The following is a 19851-nucleotide window of genomic DNA, read 5'->3' as shown; positions in this document are numbered from 1 at the left end:
TAGCTTAATGAATGTATTTTCCATATGTTATTAAAAACTTAACATTTATAAGGTCTGCTTTCAATTAAAAATGGGTGAGATAATGGACCTTCAAACCCTACTCTTGAAGCTTGTTTAATGTGAACTCTTCAGTGTTGAGCATAAAAAATTTAAACTCTGCAAGAAGGTGGGTTCTGCTTTTGTGTATTGGTTCTACATATTTAAGACTCTTGTGTTTGGAAACTTTAAATGTGACACCTGTTGTTTTTGAGTTCAAGAACCACAATTATTGGCTTGGTGCCCAGTGTACAGTATCCATATCCACTTATTTTCTTCCTGTTATTCTTTGTTACTGGCTGGTAGCTGGCCCGACTTTCCTTGTGGTGGTCTGTCCTGGAGTTTTACAGTGGTTAGGTGTAGATCCCTGAGTGACCACCCCCCCCCCACCTTACTTTATTGCCTTCTCTTTCCAGGCACCTCCAGCTGTCCACACCTGTCCTGTCTGGCAATAGTTGTGGACATGCACAGTTGGGGTAATTCAGAGACCCTACCTTGGGAACCTGAGTGGGCTTGTGTAGCCCAGATAGGGACCCAGTGGATTCTTGGATCACTTCTTTGGAAACAAAGCAAGGACCAACTCCCTTCTTAGAGGAATGAGCACAGGTAGCTATGTCCAGCACATGTGGATCCAAGGTCCCATCTGCTGTTCACTTGGAGGAGGTTAAGATGGCCTGCTTGAGGGCAGTCTGCATTGGATTGGTTCCTGCCTAGCCCAGGGGCTCCCATCCCTGTACTCTATGGGGTGCTCCTTCTTGGGCTACCTTTGGTCTGTGTTGGGATCACCCACCACTGACTTTCTGCAGTCCTTTGCCAGATGCTCTTTTTTAGGCTTCAGGGGACTAATTTTCAACAAGTGACTACTCTATTTATCTGCCCTGCAGACAGGTGCCTGGTGGGGGGGGGGTTCTGGAGGGAGTACCCTTCCTTGGCTGCCCATTCCTGCCTCCATTGCCCACCTCCCCCAGGGCTGTGCACCCCTATTCATGTCCTCCACCTCCACAGACCCTCCTATGGTAATATGCATTTAAAAATTTTCTGATTTTGTATAGTTCTGTGAATTTTAACACATGCATGGATTTGTGTAACTGCCACCATAGTCAGAGTGCCCTCAGAGAGCCCTCAGGCCACCCCTTTGCAGCACTGTCCCTCAACCCCAGCCCCACTGATGTGTTCCCTGTGCTTATCATTTTGTCTTTTCAAGAATGTCACACACAATGGAGTCACACAGTATGTAATTTTTTGAGAATGGGTTTTTTCACTCAGTGTAATGTCTTTGAGATTCACCCACATTTTTTCATGTATCTGTAGTCTATTCTTTTTAACTGCCGAGTTGTTTTACATGGTCTAGTTATACCATGGTCTGTTTTATGTGCTGGACATCTTGGATCTTTCCAGTTTGGGGCAATCATGAGTAAAGCTGCAGAGCATTTGCTTACCAGTTTTTGTTTGAACATAGCTCTCTTTTTCTTAAAGGTGGACTATCAAGACTGATATTGAATGTTTAGTGTTACATAAAAACAAACAAGAAAACCTTCCAGACTGCTTCCCAAAGCAGCTGTGCCATTTTGCATGTCCACCAGCAATGAATAAGGGTCCTCTGTTGCTCCCCAGTCCTTGTCAACACTTGACTTTGTCAGTATTTAAAAAAATCTTTAACCATTCCAATAGGTGTGGTGTGGTATCTCATGATAGTTTTAATTTGTATTTCTATAACAGGAAAAATGATGAGAGCAGAAGTCAGTGAAATTGAAAATGAAAAGCAATAGAAAAAAATGAATGAAACCAAAATCTGGTCCTTTAAAAAGATAATAAAATTGATAAACCTCCAACAAGACTGGAAAAAGATTTAAATTTACTCATGACACAAATTAATAAACTCAAGAATGAAAGCAGTGCTGTCATAGACTCCATAGAGCTTAAAAGGATAGTAAGGGACATCGTGCTTTGCACAGCTGTGTCCACATACTTTGAATACCTGGGGTGAAGTGAACCAATTCCTTGATGACCACAAACTACTGACTCACAGTGAAATAAATGACACTCCTTCTCTAGAACTGCTAGAGAAATTGCATTTATACTTTAAACACCTTCTGGAGAAAAAATCTGTAAGCCGGTGTGGCTGGCAGATTTATCAGACATTTAAAAAAGAATTCTGCACAGTGTCTCCTGTGTATTTTTAAGCTTTTTCCTTTGAAATAATTTTAGACTTGTAAGAAGTTGCAGAAATAGTACATAGAACTCATTTAGTTTCCCTCAGTAACTTCTTATATGGTCAGAACCATTTGGCATACATTCTTAATTACAAAGAATTTTGTGGTTACTGTGCTAAACAATTTAGAGTTCAAAAGTGTATGAAGTAAAAAATGAAATTTGTCTCACACCCCACCTAAAGCCAGATAAGAAAATTTCTTCCTGGGGAACCATTATTAATAATTTGTCCGATGTTTTTGCATATACATCACATTCATGTCTATATAATTTTAATTTACTGACTTTTATCACGACAGAATCATTATATATGTATTATTTTCTAACTTGCTATTTTTACTCAGTAGGAAATCATGAATCTGTGTAAGTGATACCCACCCCCAGTACTCCCCAGCTGCAAGGACATTTTTCACAACTGCAGCCTGCAGTAGAGATGTGTGGTAGCACACCAGCTTCTTTTCTGGTGGATAGTTAGGCTCTCCTGGTTACTTGCTGTTACACCATATGCTCCCCATCCTTGTTCCTGTGACATTAAGGGGGAACAGTTGGGTGCTTTGGGGAATGGTTTTTTAGAAATTGTATTGGTCAGTCAAGGCTTTGGTGATATCACTCGGGATTCGGCAGTCTAAGTGAGGCCGTTGTATGGCAGTGGAGGTCAGCTGCAGCCACACATTGTACCTTACCTGGAGGACTGGGAGAATAGCTGCCTGCCCTGCAGACCACAGTGAAGTCTGCCCTGGGGACAGGCCTAGGATGTTTTCAAAGCCCAACAGGGGCCTGGATTCTTGGCCAGAGAATAGCTCCACCTGCCTAAGTTTCTGCAGTTCTGTGCAGTGGGCTGGGGAGTGAGGCTCTGCTATTTGTCTCTTTGGTTTTGTGTTTCATTGTTCTCCATGAGAGAGTACTGAACTTGGGGTCAGAAAACTTGGATTTGAGACCTTTTACCAGCTTATCAGCTTTGTGCTCAAGCTCCATTCTGGATGCCTCCTTGCTCTGTGTATATCTGGAAGCACACCCTCTATGGTGTGCACACAGGGCCAGTGTCTGTCAAGTTGGGCATATGGAAATAATGGTAGTTGGTTACACGTGAAAAGATGGTCCCTGTCTTGTAAAAGTTACACTTAGGATTTTTTTTTTTTTGCTTTATGCTGGTTCAAAAGCAATACATACTCAGTAGAAACTGTACTTTGAATTTTTTGATCTTTGCCAAAGCTAGTGAAATACAGTACAATATCCTCCTATGATACTCGGCTATAGGCTAGTGTGAGTATTCTGGGTGTTTAAGGTAAGCCAGGCTAACGTCTGATGCTGGGACATAGGGTGAGCATGAGACAGGGACTTAGTGTGTTTGTATCTCAATGTCCTTTGGCACCTTCAGCATCTTAACATTCATTTGAAATGGGACCATAGCAAGGACTGTTTCTGGGAAATGAATATTTAATTCTAAATATTCTGGAAAATCAACTTCTCTGCTTTTAAATAGGGCTTATCAATTTTAATTTAGTGTAACAGCCCTTAGTTTTCATTTAAATTTGTTACGTTTGGATATATTCCAGAGGAAACACAATTTTTAAGTAGGTAATGCTTTAAAATATGTATGCTTTAAAGTTTGCAAGTTGAAAACTTAATAAGCAAAATTGTGCAGTCCTATCCTGGGTCAGAAGAGGATGGCCACTGCAACACTGGTGTACTTCCAAAAGGAGCTGGGTGGGCTTGCTTAGAGCCTGGGGTCAAGGGGTGAGGTGAGGACAGTGCATCTCCAGGGGCATTTGGGTTAGAGCAATGGGTAGGTGTGCTCGTCCACTGAGAATGGGATGGTGTTAAAAATGTAGCATTTACTGAAGAAAACAGAAAACAGAAATTCATGGCATAGTGCCATTCAGGTCAAGTGAAAATACTTGAACACAAGCAGTATATGTCCTGCAGAAAACATTCAAGACACACTAAGGGCTGGGGGCGTGAATCAAGGAGTAGAGCCCCTGCCTAGCAAGCATGAGGCCCTGAGTCCAAACCCCAGTTCCACAAACACACAAACACACGCACACACAGACACACACACACATGCACACACACACACACACACACACACACACACACACACTAAATGCAATAAGACAGTTGCCTGTGGGAGTGGAGGCAGAGCAAGCAGGATGAATAGAGGGGCAGGTAGAGACACCCAAGGGAGGGCCTGTACAGAGGTTCTTGCCTGTTTGTTTGGATGGGAGCAAAGGCTGGAGGAGGGCTTACAAAACACTAAAAACACTACCAGTAGTAGTGAGAATTGTACTAATATACAGTTGAAATAAAGCTGGTATTGAAAATTGTTGTAATATATATTTCTGGCCTAAATAAAATCTTCAGAATAATGTCAATGATCCACTATTAGCACTCTCAGTTCTGTGTAGAAACTAAATAGTACATGAAGACCAAGATGAGCTTCTAAAGTGTATTTCTGACCATATTCCCAGATGGTTTAACCTGTTTTTAGACTATCCTTCTTTATGCTAATTTATGGGAACAGCAGGCATTCCTGAGTCTCACCCCAGATACCCCATGGCTGAGGAGGGCTGAGCTGGGTCCCTTTCTCCAGAGCTTCTAAATGTTGAACCTGTATAGACATCATTTGAGGATCTTGGTAAATGCAGATGTGGATTCTTTCGGTTTGAGGTATAGCCTCAGAGTCTGCTTTTTAAAGTATTATTTACAGATAGTATAATTCCTCTTCCTAGCGTGCAGTTCTGTGAGCTTCTGACAGAAGTATACCACTGTGTAAAACCATCACAGTTAAGGTACAGAAGAATTTCATGACCCCAAATTCCCTGTCCCCTCTGACAATAGTCCCTCTCTCCCTCCAACTGCTGGCGACCTTTGTCTATCCTGACCCTATGTTTTTTTTCTTTTCCAGCGTAGAGGTAAGTATAATAACTCAGTGTGTAGCCCTTTGAGTCTGGCACATGAGATCTTCCCAATCCACTGTGTGTGTCAGCAGTTTGTCCCTCTTTGCCACCAAATGGCCTTCCATGTGTGGATCCATCAGTCAACCACTCACCTAGTTGAAAGACATGAACAGTATTTCCAGGCTTTAGATTATAAATTAATTTTTCATTAGAAATTTGGAGCTTTTTGCTGGGTGTCCTTGTGAGAGTGACATCGCCTTTAAACCCTGCGTGGCAATCCCTGATGCACCGCCGTGATGCCCAGGGAAGACAGGGTGACCTGGAAGTCCAGCTACTTCCTTAAGATCTTCCAACTTTTGGATGATTATCCAAAATGCTTCATTGTGGGAGCAGACAACGTGGGCTCCAAGCAGATGCAGCAGATCCAGATGTCCCTCCGAGGGAATGCTGTGGTGCTGATGGGCAAGAACACCATGATGTGCAAGGCTATCTGCAGGGACCTGGAAAGCAACCCAGCTGTGGAGAAACTGTTGCCTCAGATCTGGGGGAATGTGGGCTTTGTGTTCACCAAGGAGGACCTCACTGAGATCAGGGACATGGCTGCTGGCCAATGAGGTGCCAGCATCTGCTGTGCTGGTGCCATTGCTCCATGTGAAGTCACAGTGTCAGCCCAGAACACTGGTCTGGGATCCGAGAAGACCCTTTCTTCCAGGCTTTAGGCAGCACCACCAAAATCTCCAGAGGCACCATTGAAATCCTGAGTGAAGTGCAGCCGATAAAGATTGGAGACAAAGTGGGAGCCAGCCAAGCCACGCTGCTGAACATGGTGAACATCTCCTCCTTCTTCTTCGGGCTGATCATCCAGCAGGTGTTTGACAGTGGCAGCATCTACAACCCTGAAGGGCTTGACATCACAGAGGAAGCTCTGCACTCCTGCTTCCTAAAGTGTTTCGGCAATGTTGCTAGTGTTTGTCTGCAAATTGGCTACCCAACTGTTGCTTCAGTACCTCATTCTATTATCAATGGGTATAAGTGGGTCCTGGCTTTGTCTGTGGAGACTGACTACACTTTCCCACTTGCTGAAAAGGCCAAGGCCTTCTTGGCTGATCCATCTGCATTTGTGGCTGCTGCCCCTGTAGCTGCCGCCACCACTGCTGGTCCTGATGCTGCTGCGGCCCCAGCCAAGGTTGAGGCCAAGGAGGAGTCGGAAGAGTTGGACAGGGATATGGGATTTGGTCTCTTTGACTAATCACCAAAACAGCCAACTCAATTTTATTTGCAAAACAAGGAAATAAAGGCTTACTTTCTCTTAAAATAAAAAAAGAAATTTGGAACTTTAGAGGAAATGTAATTCTTTTTTTCATTGTTATTTTAGGTGACATCACTCAAAAAGGATATGAAAAGAAAAGGGCAAAGCTGCTGGCACGCTATATTCCACTTATTCAAGGTAAGATCAGCACCCTCAGGTGTCTTACAACCCTTACACTGTCTTTTAAAAGTTGGTGTAAAAATTGAGTATAGATTTTGAACATTGGTATGCTTTATATCTTATCTTACTAAAGGTGGGAAAATGATGTGTCTAGTGTTAGGTAATGAATCCGGGGCTTGGCATAGTTCTCATTGTTTTCATGGACATAAAACAGCCTGGCACATTTCCTTCCTAGGCTAGAACACATATGGTAAAGTTTTAGTTCTTCCCACATTACATTGACTTGTACATTAAACATATTCATCCTTTCAAGTGGTTTTTAAAATTAGAATATATTAGGTGTACAGAGGGATTTCATTGTGATTCCTTCTTTTGTGGAACTTCACAAGCTAATTCTAAAATTTATATTTAAACGTAAAAGGTCAAAGGACCAAAATATATTCAAAAAAATGAGGTGGGAAGATTTATCTGACCAGATATGAAGAGTTATTATAAACCTGTTGTCACTGAGGTTGATAAACACAGGTGGTGTGCAGGGGAAGAGACCAGACTAGTGGGGCAGAAGGGCCAGCCCAGCAGACATGCATATGTGTGGACTTGGCCTGTGGGAGGGGTGGCATATCAGCCATGGGGCTGCCGTAGCTATCTGTCCATGTGTAAAACACACAACATAGACACCAAGGTCAGTAGCCTGAATATTAGCCTAAGTACTAGAGGCAGAAACTATAGAGCCCTGGAAGATGTTAGAGGAAGTTCACTGCTATCTTGGGATGGGCACTAAGGACATCTTAACAGCAACCATGAAGGAAAGATTGGCAAGTTGGATTCCACTGAAGTCAGTAGCTCCTTTTTATGAAAAGGTACCACAAAGAGTGAAAAGACACAAATAGTTGGAAAAGAACTGGACCCAAAATGTAAGGAGTAGCGCTGTCCAGTGGCTCATCTGCCACAGTGGACGTGCTCCATAGCATCCCTTGTCACAGATGGCAGCTAAGCCCTGAGCTTTGCTAGTGCAACTGAGAGCCCGAGTCTCCCAACACAATGAGAATTGCAGCAGAAAAATGGGCTTACATCGGCAGTTTATAAGAGGAAACCCTAACAGTAGCAAGAAGATAAAAAGATGCTTGACCTCTGTTAATCAGGGAAGCACAAGTTAAAGCCACAGCCAACCCTCCATGTTGGAGGACCAGCGTGGGTGCAGGCAGTTGGGAGCGTGTGGTCAGGGCCAGGTACAACCGTCTCCCTTGGGTACATACTGCTTTGTGACTCTGAACTGCCCAGGACTCCAACCTCAGCCAACAGAACCCAGACCATGGAAACTCAGAGACCTGTGTGCCTCAGTGAGGATGAATCTCCATGAGATGGAATGAAAAAAGCCATTGCAGAGAAATGTCACCAACACGAGTGTTAAAAACACACCAGGCTGGGCTATCTAGAGGTCTTAAATACCTGGCAAAGAAAGAAACTGAGGTCCAGAAGTCCACACCATTCCTCATGGAATGACCTAAGTCACCCTCGTGCTTTTTTCTTAAGCAGTGCCGTGGCTAACATCGATTCTTTCTGTGTAATTCTTTAACTGTGTGTTATCCTGGTATGATATACTCAACAAAGGCAATGTTGAGCAGATCATTTATATGCTGATAGTATTCACCCAAGACAAAAAGAATAAATCTGGAATTAAAGGACACTGTTAAAACATCTTAAAGCTCATTTTCCAAAAATCAGCAGTAACTTTCAAACTAAACAATCTCACTTCCATTCCTAGCCAGGGTGAAAAGGATGCTGCTGTACCCACTTGTGGGCACAGCTGACACAGTGAGGGGGAAACAAGGCAGGATAAATACTAGAGAACAAAAGAAAATCAACTTGATTTATCAGTGGTATTAGTTTTTGCCTGCTTATTTAGCTATTAGAATTAGTAAGAGTTTTTGGTTTCATAACCATAAAGATAGAAGATAAAATGTGAGAACCAGTGGCTTTCTCTTACAGTTCTGTTTTGAAATAGGATGAAATCTCACTCATAATTAAATACACAGTCAAATGCTTATTTACCAGGAAAGACAAAGAACCTATATTAGGATCGTAAAATCTATTTGAAAGATAACCAAGACCCTCATATCCTCATATGTGAAGAAGCCTATCAGGTTCCTAAATAGAGAGAGTAAGTACTGTGAGACTTGCAGTTTTCAAAGTAACCTGTGGACATAGTAGAGTGCAGTCTGAATACAGTGGCTTATTTTTTTCTTATAATTGGGGTTGGAAGTAGTACCTGTTACAAGGAGAAAAGTTGTGAGGGCTGCTAAGTTTTTGAGAAGGAGTGCCAGTGAGTGATGACTGGCCTTTGAAGAGTCAGGCCTGGCTGTGGAGGTCCTGTGGTAACAGGCAGCTGGCAAGGTGGAAGCAGAGGGCAGCTGCCTCAAGAGGTCCCCAGGCAGGACTTCTGGGGGCCAGAACACTTCTCTTCTCTACCACTCACTAGTGGGCATCAATTTCAGAAGAATTGAAGTTCTAAATCCACTTTTAGCTATAAAATTGCAAAATTCAGGAGAATATTTGAATAATGTTTGGGCAAGAGTTGTCTTCACAAGCTAGTTTGGAGACTTGGAAACTTGAAAGGAAAGTACAGAGAGGTATGACCCACCACAGTGCAAAGTGGGTCTCCAGTAAAGTGAGGCTTCCTGCCTTGGGATGGGGTGGGGTGCTTGTGAGCTGGGTGAAGTGATAGAAATTCAAAGACAAGGAAGCCAGGTGTCATGTGTATGGCTATAATCCCAGCTACTCAGGAGGTGGAGGTAGGAGGACTGCATGCAAGACTGGCCCTGGGCAAAAGTGAGACTATCTGAAAAGTAAACTAAAGCAAAAAGGGCCAGGGAAGAGGTGTGTGGCTCAAGTGGTAGAGCACCTGCCTAGCAAGCATGAGATCCTGAGTTCAAACCACAGTACTACCAAAAAAAGAGATGAAAATTCAAAGAAGAGGAAACAGATGGCCAATAAACACTAAGTCATAACTCTCCTGCTGCTGACAAAGGAGTGAGGAACTGGCTCTGGCACACACTGCTTGTAGGAGTTTGAACTGCTTGATCTCTGTCAGTCATCCCACAATTTCAGATGGGTTTTGTGTCTTTGTCGAACAAGTGCATATACATCATCTTGTAACATCCTGCTTCCTAATCTACAATAAGATGCATATGTAGTCTTAAACTATGTATTCTCCAAACTTTTAAAATGTAGCTTTATGCAGTCACAAAAAATATAAAGCCAGTAGGAGAACTGCTCAGTACTGCCATATACTTGTATATGTACGTGTGCATGCATGTGTGTGTATTCATATATGTGTCCATGTGCTCATTTGTGTACTTGTGTGCATATGTGTGCATGTTTACATGTGTGTGTGCCTGTACACTTGTGTGGGTTGTTTGCATGTGTGTGCACATGCCCTTGTGTATCTGTGTGTTGTTTACGTGCATATGTACACATGCGCATGTGTGTGCATGGCACTTTGTGCATGTGTGTTGTTTGTGTGTATGTGTATGTGCAGTTTGTGCATATTTTTCATGTGCTCATGTGTATGTATGTGCATGCATGTATGCATCACGTGTGCAATCATATGTGTGTTCACGTGTTCATTTGTGTGCGTGCTCATGTGCATGTTTGCAAGCATGTATGTGTGCAGTTGTGTGTGTTTGCATGCATGTGCACTTGTGTGTGTTGTATGCATGTATGCATGTGCACTTGTGTGCATGTGTGTTTTCATGCATGTTTGTGTGCTGGTGTGTTTGCATGCATGTGTACATGTGCACTTTTGTGTCATTTGCATGCATGTGTGCATGTGCACTTGTGTGTTTTTACATGCATGCATGTTTGTGTGTGTGTGTTTGTGTACAGATTTTGAATAGCTAAGCACTGATTTCTGGAGGAGCCATTCCTACTTTCCAGTGCCACACTTACACAACATCACAGTATCTGCTGTGCTCACAGGCCTGCAGTGTGGGCCAGCTCAGAGGGCAGTGCTTCCTATCCATGCAGCAGAGCTGGGCACTAGAGTCCATGCAGGTGTCCTCTGTGGGCAGAGGCTGTGGGGCTGGGAGGCTCCCTGTGCCTGCTCTCTTCTAACATGGGGCTCAGGATGTTGGACTTGTTGTAGAGCCAGGTGGAGCTGTGTTTCTTCATGTGACCAGCATCTGAAGTCACACAGCATCACTTTTGCCATGCTGTGCCTGGCAGGGTGGCCATCAGACTGGGTTTGAGTTAGGGTTGGACTCAGTCTTATTTTGGGGTGTGGTCAGGGCTGGGAGCAGCCAGTGGGACTGGAATCTCTGCTGGGCATTTTTTTTTTCATGGTATGGGGGTTTGAACTCAGTGCCTTACTGCCTTGTTAGGCAAGCACTCTACCACTTGGGCCACACCTCCAGCCCAGTGCTGGTCAGTTTTTTGAGACATTTTAAAGAAAAGACTAAAGTTAAACCCTTTTTTTTTTTGGCAGTACTGGGGTTTGAACTCAGGGCTTCATACTTGCTTGGCAGGTGCTCTACCACTTGAATCATGCCTCCAGCCCAAACACATTATTTTTGTTGAATCTCAGCTGAAGGTTTTGCTTTGTGCTGTTTGTGAATGTTAGCAAATCAGCACTCAATAATAATAGAAACTTTTTTAGTGACATTGCATACTCTTACCCCACTCCTTCACTCACCATCCTGTGTCCTGAGTGGGGCTGTGGTCAGGGAGCCACTGTTGTGAGCCATGGGTTTGTTAGGGGTGTGTGTAGAGCAGGTGACATGTTTCTTGTCCATCCCAGCAGAGCCCTGATTTGGAGACAGCAAGGAGGGGTGCTGCTGAGGCAGTTGACTGACTCGCCAGGGCTCTGGGCACTGGGTTGTGAGTGCTGTTTGAACTGGAGTCGCTGTTGGGGTGTTCCTCCGCTGGTCTGTTTTCCTACCTCTTTGCCTTTTCTGCTGTACCTAAGAGATACTGTAGTTCCCAGTATGGTTGGTGGGTTGTTTCTCACTCAGGGTTTGCTGACACTGTGGATGAGTGGTCCTGGGCCATTTCAGATTCAAGAACAGTCACAATGCAGAAACCAGCTTCTCAAGGACTCTTGTAGAGTCTGCTGCCTGCAACACTTGTAGCTCACACATAGACCAAGCTGCCAGTGCTGTGCTGCCCAGGACACCCTGAGGGCTATGTGATGGTCCGCCTTGCAGATGGTGAACAAGAGGTGGGGCTGGGCCTGGCAGCATGGAGAGAAGGTAGTATGGACATGAGCATTGCCCTGACCCATGTTAATTACATCCTGATTCTAAGCCAAAGACTCTTCTGTGCTTCAAGGGCCATACCAGGTGTGGTACAGAATATGCTGTGTGGCCATGTGTGGGAAATGCTGTTTTAAATGGATATGTTCATAATTGGACAAGCACATTGTTTACACAAGATATTCCCCCAAACTTATGTTTTAGGCGCAGACCCGTGTCTGCCCTCTCTGACCACAGCTGCACCCAAACCACAGAGGTCCAGGCCTACGAACTCCAGGGACGAGCGCTTCCGCTCAGGTAGGGTCATGCCCAGGAAGCGAGGGGTGCACAGGATGGGTGCTTACACTCTGGCCACTGAGGCTTTTGGTGAGTTTTTCTTTGCTGAAATGTCTGCTGAGTAAGTTACTTTGACTTGAGCAATGATTTACATCATCCTTCTGTTCAGGAAAGCAGTCTAACCTTCACACAGCCAGTCTGATCTAATGTATCACTTGGCTCACATGCTGGAGAACTCTTCCTCTCGCCCTCACTGAGACAGCATGTCCACTTACCCACGTGGATTTCTGTGTGTCATAGAGCAGTTGTACCACTAGTGTAGGTGCTTAGGATTTCTTTCTTCAGTAATTTTGGAGGTTTTCTTTTAATTAGATTTCTGCCACTGTTCGGCAGTGTAAATATTTTATGAATATTTACATTTGTCTTTAATATTTTCCTTGGATCATTAGAATACCCATGGAAAAAGTCATGTTTTCACTCATAGGTTATGTATTGATAACATTTGAACACTCCCTGCTTACCACATTTTCATATTGTGTGATTGCATATTTCCTTTACCTTTACACTCTTTGGATAAACCTTTCTCAAAAAATGCTCAGTAGGTATAAAGAAGTGGTCATCTTAAGAATACCTAAAAAGAACATTAGATTTTTAATGTTTTTTTCCAATATGGTAATGTGAAGAAATGATCTAAGAAATAATTAGATAATTTGTTTCTAATTTGATACATTTATTGAAAAGTTATTATACAGAAAAGTTTTCTGACTATATAAATAATACATATTTAGTGCTAAATGTATGTAAAATAGTACACCTAGTTTTTACAAAGGTAAAAAATGATCTGAACTCCAAATCCCAAGATGACCATGTTCACCATCCCTCTGAGCCCTGAGTGCAGATACACACGCGTGCACACACACACGGATACCTGTGTGCTTCCTGTGAGTGAGGGCATGGGAAAGGTGTGCTTCCTTTTCCTCCCTCCATGCTTACCCACTCAACACCATCACTGCTAGTAAGCTGGCTTCTTCTCTTGTGAGCCTTGAACTAGGTTCTTACTCTTTGTCTTCTGCATACAAGTTCTTTATCATAAGTAGGACTTGCCAGGATTTTTCTCCCAGGCTGTGGTTTGTCTTTGCATTTCCTTAAAGTGTCTTTTGAAGATAGAGGTTTAATTTTTATGAAGTCTAAGTTATCATTTTGGGTTTTTTAGTGGATTATTACCTTTTTTTTTTTTTTTGTGGGATTGGGGTTTGAATTTAGGGCTTTGTGCTTGCAAAGCAGATGCTTTACCATTTGAGCCAGACCTCCAGTCCATTTTGCTCTGGTTGTTTTGAGGATGGGGTCTCCCAAGCTATTTGCCTGGGCTGGCCTCAAACCTCAATCCTCCCAATCTCAGCCTCCCAAGTAGCTAGGATTATAGGCGTGAGCCAGTGTTACCTGTCTTTCTCTTTGTTCTTGTAGCTAGGAAATCATTGCCAAGGTCTTTTTGTTTTCATACAGTTTTACAGTTTTAAGTTAGTTTCAGTATAAGTGTGGGGCATGAATCAAATATCAGTTATTCCTGAACCATTTGTTAAGAACACCATACTTTCTCCAGCGGATTTCCTTTGTACATTAGTATAGAAGCAGTTGCTTGTATACATGTGTATCTACTTCTGTACTCCATTCTGTTTCATTGGTTCATTCATCTGTCTTTGAGGCAAAATCATGTTCTTTCAGTGCTGAAATCAGTAGTCTAGTCCTTCAACTTTTCTCTTTATCCCTGTTACTTTTTATGTAATGTGCCTTTGTTTTTCTGGCACTTTTAAGATCTTTCTCCTTATCATCTTGCTGTGGACTGACTGTGTTCCCCCAAACTTATATGCTGAAGCCCTAAAGTCCCAGTGGAATGGTGTTTGGAGTAGAGGCCTTTACGAGGTAATTAGGGTCAGATGAGGTCATGAGAGTAGAGCCTTTGGTAGGATTAGGATCTTGTAATGAACACCAGGGTCTCCTCTCTCCTCTTTCCCCCCATTCATTGAGGATCAGGAAGGTGGCAGCTGTCTGCAAGCCAGGAATAAAGCCCTCACCAAGAGCTGACAATGCTGGCACCTCAAGTTTGGACTTCTGGACTCTAAAACATTGAGAAAATAAATTTCTGTTGTTGAAGGCTCCATCTTTGTTATTTTGTTATGGCAGCCTGAGCAGACAGACGCACTGACTCTAGTGATTTATGATGTGCCTGGTGTCGATTCCTCTAGTCTTGTACTTGAGGCTCGTTAAATTTCCTGAATCTGTTATTTTTTACCCCAATCACATTACTATTCTTTAGATTTCTAGTTCTGGCTTGTTTTATCTACAGTGATGTTTTCTTTTTTCCTAATACAGCAATAAAGCTTGATGTGTGGTCACAGTCACCCCCACATCTAATGCAGGGTCTCCAGTTTGTTTTCTTGCTTTTGAGCACCTCTGCCATGGGGACATTCAGCTGAGTCTGGTGGTAGTGCTTTTGGAGCCCTGCATGTCTGAGGGTCTTTCTGATAACCCTCATCTACACAGTAGCTTGGCGGGTGTAAAAGTCCAGGATGTGCACTTTTCCTTCAATACCGTGTGGCCTTCTTGTACCTGTCACTACTCCAGGCATTTGTCAGTCTGTTTTCTGCTCCTTCACGGTGACTTGCTCATTCTTGCTGGCAGCCTTCAGAATTATTTCCTTGTCTTTGGTGTTCATAGACTTTTTTTGTTCTTTTTTAAAAAAAACTTGTTTTTTTAATTATATTATTATTGTAGTGGGTGTACATTGTAACATTTACAAAAGTGCTTATAATATATTTTAGTTAAATCAATCCCTCCATCGTTCTCCTTTATCCCCCATTCTTAGCATAGTTTCAACAGGTCTCATTTTTCCATTTTCATATATTGGTACACAGTATTTCTACCTTATTCACCTTCCTTCACTCTTCCCCCTCCTACTGGTAATAACCCCTAGATAGGACCTGTTTTACCTTGTATCCTCCATTTTTGAAAAAAAAGACATTTTTGTTTTAAGATATTTATACAGAGAGTTTCATTGTGACATTTCTTTGTATATCCCAAATTAGTTCATCCCCTCTGTTTTTCTCCTTTCTACCTCAATACTTTCCTTATGGTGATTTCAACAGGTTTAAAAAATTCTATATTCATTCTTTAATAGAAAGTACATCAATCATATTCACCTTCTTCTTTCTCGTAGATTTTATTTTTATGTGTCTACTTAGGAATTTTTCATCTTTTTAAAAATTAGCACCATATAAGCCATTTAAATGTAAAGTATTAAAATGTTTTTAAAACATTTTGATGCAGAAAAATTTAAATGCATACAAAAATAGACATCATAATATAATGCCCTCTCTCCTGCCCTGGACCCATTGTCCAGCCGAGCAGTTCTGATCCACAGTCATTCTTGGACTCATTCCTTCTCATATGACTTTGAAGCAAATCTCAGATAAGTTATTTTATTTAGATGTTGTAATATTCTTGGTCTCTGTATCTGAAAAACATGTGCAGTAGTTTCCCCCTTTCTTTGGGAGATTTATTGGGGTTACATTCTAAGATAGAATGGAGCTACAGTGAGAGTTCTGACCCTATATATGTGATTTTTTTTTCCTATATGAATACACACACACACACCACACACACAGATTTAATACCTTTCCCATCTTAACTAAACACTGTAGCTGAAACTTTGGCAGTTTGAGGTATAACAGAGGAACTGTCATGTAGTTCTTTTTCCTTTATAATTTCATGTAGAAATTCTTGCAGTAAATCTTAGCAACCTCAACATAAGATTTTCTTCTTTGCTTAAGTCAAGAACTTTCATTTTTCATTTTTCTACATAAGGGACACATTTTACGGTTTTTCTTCAGCATGTCTCAGTTTCCAGCATCCCTACTCTTATGCTTTGAGGCCATTAGTAGATAAAACAAGGCTCACTGAAACACAAGCCCTGAGACCTCAACTGTCCAACCTGTCACCCAGACTTGCTGGGCAAAGGGGACTTGGGCCCTGGGCAAGACGGAGCATTCTGAACCGCATGCAGTTCAAATTTAAGAGCTGTTTATTTCTGGAATTATCCATTGAATATTTTCAGACCATGACTGACCATGGAAACCAAAATACTTATAAAGGGGGAACTTCTGTATGTATTTCTAAAAGGTATTGATATTATCATAAGGTAATTAACAACAATTTCTTAGTATCAGGTATTCAGACAATGTCCATATGGCTTTAAAACCAGCTAGGACTTGAGTAGGATCTGCATGTCATGGCTGACAGCTCCAGTCTTCCCATATAATTTGTGCAGGAACCTGGCAGCTTTGTCGTGATGAGTCTGGTTGGGTTTCTTACTGTTTACAAGATGTTAACAGATGGCCTGTGTTCTTCTACCTGGAGGTGCAAAGTCCAATCACATTCTTTGCTGTGATGCTGAAGGCCCAAGATGCACTCAGCAGCAAAATGGCAAAGTCAGATTCTGTCTTTCCTTCTTCGCTCCAAGGCCGGAATGTGTCTGTAAAGAGAAATCTGCCCTCATTTACTATTGGGTACAGGAAAGTCAAGATGCGTGTTTAATTCTGTCAATTTTTTACCAGTTTTCAAAATAATGGGTTGGGTTGCTAGTATCCCAGTGACAGAGAGTTAATTTTGTTTCTTCCTCCTCCCCTCCCTTGCCCTGCCCTTCCCTCCTCTTTATCTCTCTTTGGTATTGCTTGTGACTTTTCAGGCCATGCTGGCATTCATCCTACCACGGTTCCGGCTGTGGCATCCTGACCTTTGGGAACCTCTTGGAATTGGCCCAGGGAGGTCTGAATGGTCTGGCCAAGATCTTTCTTGTTTGCTATTGGGTCTGGGTTCTCCAGGCTCACCATACACTTCCTACCTGCCCTAGGTCTGCCATTTCTCAGGCCCTGAGTGAGGGCAAGGTCTCAAGACCACAGTCAGGTCACCAGAGATGCTGATGGCTATTGGACTAGTCATTGTAGACATTTTTAGCACACAGAGGTGTGACATACTTTTAAAGATAAAATACCATGTTTGTTTTAGTGTTTTCTAACACTCAGATTCAGGACTGTAGGATTTTTTCTATTTAAATTTTACTTTTGAATTAGCATACATTAGTAATATGAGCAGATTTCATTGTGATAATTCCATACGTGCTCACAGTATACTCTGAACAAGTTCATCCCCTCCATTATATTTCCATTTCCCTCTTCTCCTCCCCTCCCCTTTTTCAAACAGTGTTTGGTGGATTTTTGTAGCATGCTTCCAATCCTCTTCGCCCTCAGAATCCTTTCCTTTTCCCTTCACCCCTCCCACTGATCCCCCCTAGACAGTCCTTCATTTACATTCATAGGCTGTAGGATTTTTGCCTCATCTCTTTATCCTCATTTATGTCTCCATCCCAGTGTTTCTTCTTGGTGTAACAGTACCCTCACCAACACCACTCCCAGAAAGCTGTGAATTCAGTGTGTTTGTCCACATTTGCTATTTCTGGAGGCCTTGACTGCATTAGTCAGTTGGAGGATGAGCCAGCAACAGATGCACACTTAGGTCTTCTTCACTTTCAGTTTGGGGATTTCCTTCTAACTTTATTTTAATGAATGACTATGGAAATATTTACCTGGTTTCAAAGTCAAATCTCTGAATAAAAGAATGTTTAGAGAAAGTCTGGGACAAATATGTGGGGACAGATGAGCAGACAGCTTTTCTTCCTTTTATGTCCAACAAAAACAAACAGAAACACCAGTCTTCTTTTTTACTTCTGATTGTACGAAGTAATGGGTTTCACTGTGATGTTTGCATAGATGAATATAATATTCTTTGATTATATTCCCCTCGCTTACTCTTTTTACCCCCTTTCCAATCCTCCTTCCACATCCCTAATAGTCTCCCTTGTACTTTCATGGCTGTCTCCCTCCTGCCCCCCGATGCCACATATGTGAGAAAGCATAGATACTTGGTCTTTCTGAGTCTGGCTTATTTCCCATACCATGATGTTCCCCATTTTCCTGCATGTGATATAATTTCATTCTGCTTTGTGACTGAATAATACTCTATTGTGCATATATGCCACATTTTCTTCATCTATTCATCTGTTCATGGGCACCTGGCTGATTCCATAACCTTTGTAACCAATCTGGTAAAAGCTTGTTCATTGCTATTGTTTCTTTATAGATGTCCACACTGAAGCTGTGCAGGCAGCTTTGGCCAAATACAAAGAGAGAAAGATGCCTATGCCTTCGAAAAGACGATCCGTCCTCGTGCATTCATCTGTGGAAACCTACACCCCTCCAGGTATTGATAAACTGCTTTTTACAAGTGCTTCACAGGTCTGGTGGTGTAGCACTAATTCTCATTGACTTGGAGTGTATTGTAGTAATTTAAAATGTTTCCATGTGCCCACATTCCTTACCTGGAAATCTTCAGTATACACAGTAGTGTTCTTTCCCAGATGGATACTTGCATTCTGTAGGACTTTGTGTGGATTTAAAATTTTTTTTTACTAGGATGCTATTTATTTCTTTTAAAAGATTTCTTTTTACCTATTACTAGTATGTTGTTGGCAAGTCTGACACAGGACAGTGTAAGATTGTTTGGAGAGTTTTGGGTATGTCTTGTTGTTGTTTATTGTTGTTGCCATCAGAAATGAAAACTTTCAGGTAGAGTCTCCCTTCAGCCTTGGTAAGCTGGACCAAGGTGCTCGCGTCTTTTGGCTTCATGTCCATGAACTTCCCCAGCTGCCCCTTGACTTCCCAATGCATTTGGAGTCATTACACAATAAGAAGATGGCTTAGTGGTTTGGGTAATGCTTCCTCGTGTAAAAACAAGTTTATTGCTGAAAAAACTTAAGAAATGTCTGTTAAATGATTGCTTCTGCTAAACAGAGGTATAGACACTATCCAATAGAAATAATTGTAAAACAATATAATAGAATGCATCCATGCTGACTGGATGGAACCTGAACTCACAGTTAATTTTCTTGACTGAAGCACTTGTCTTGAGGAAAGAAGTCTTTCTAGAACAAGTTTACTTGATGTCCCTAGGAGGACAGGGCTGCTGCCCCGCACTGTACTACAGTGCCGTGGGTTCACACATAGGCCACAATCCAAGGTGCCAGCTGGGTCTGGCCTGCCCGTGGGATGTTGCTGTGTGGCTGTGATGTGGGGCTATGTGGTATGCAATGGTGATACTGGACACTCAGCACATATCGCAGTTGGGGTCTCCATTGTCTAGGGGACAGGGAGCGATCTTTACCCCTAGTGTGTGCCACCCTATGGCAAGGCCTCTCTGGGAAAGTTGGGGTTCATGGGACTGCTTCCCCACAGTAGGGTTCTTCCCATATCCTAGACTGAGGGTGACCTCCAGGATGCCACTTGTCCATGTGGGACAGGACTGTGCTGCAGGCCTGGAGGCTCCGTGAGTGAGAACCCCATCTCCCTTCTGACCCATCCCTACATCATGCCTGTCGCATTATTTTAACCACAGACACATCATCTGCCTCAGAAGATGAGGGCTCTTTACGGCGACCCGGGCGACTTACCTCCACTCCGCTCCAGAGCCATCCCAGCGTCGAGCCCTGGCTCGACAGGGTCATTCAGGGCTCGTCCACCTCATCCTCTGCATCTTCCACCTCATCTCACCCGGGAGGGAGACCCGCTGCCGCACCCAGCGCCACCACCACTGTACTCGCGGGCCTCGCGGCCCACACCCACATAGGTCAGTAATGAGCTGCATG

General features: G+C 42.8%; 1 protein-coding gene and 1 pseudogene across 6 annotated transcripts in view; both read left to right on the top strand.

Annotated features, from left to right (window-relative positions):
* Dip2a (disco interacting protein 2 homolog A) overlaps positions 1-19851 on the top strand; it is a 119390-nt gene that overhangs the window by 18144 nt on the left and 81395 nt on the right. For 5 of the 6 annotated variants that reach the window (XM_074072446.1, XM_074072447.1, XM_074072448.1 and 2 more), the window contains 4 exons: positions 6520-6591; positions 12027-12119; positions 18291-18410; positions 19602-19832. In XM_074072446.1, coding sequence (XP_073928547.1) covers positions 6520-6591; positions 12027-12119; positions 18291-18410; positions 19602-19832 — 516 coding nt within the window. The remainder of the gene's footprint in view (positions 1-6519; positions 6592-12026; positions 12120-18290; positions 18411-19601; positions 19833-19851) is intronic. The other variant, XM_074072449.1, reaches the window with a different exon arrangement.
* LOC109698082 (large ribosomal subunit protein uL10 pseudogene) lies at positions 5364-6451 on the top strand (annotated as a pseudogene).

Source organism: Castor canadensis, chromosome 5 (assembly GCF_047511655.1).
Source record: "Castor canadensis chromosome 5, mCasCan1.hap1v2, whole genome shotgun sequence".
In the NCBI taxonomy this organism is placed as follows: domain Eukaryota; kingdom Metazoa; phylum Chordata; class Mammalia; order Rodentia; family Castoridae; genus Castor; species Castor canadensis.
This window is presented reverse-complemented; position numbering and strand designations above follow the sequence as displayed.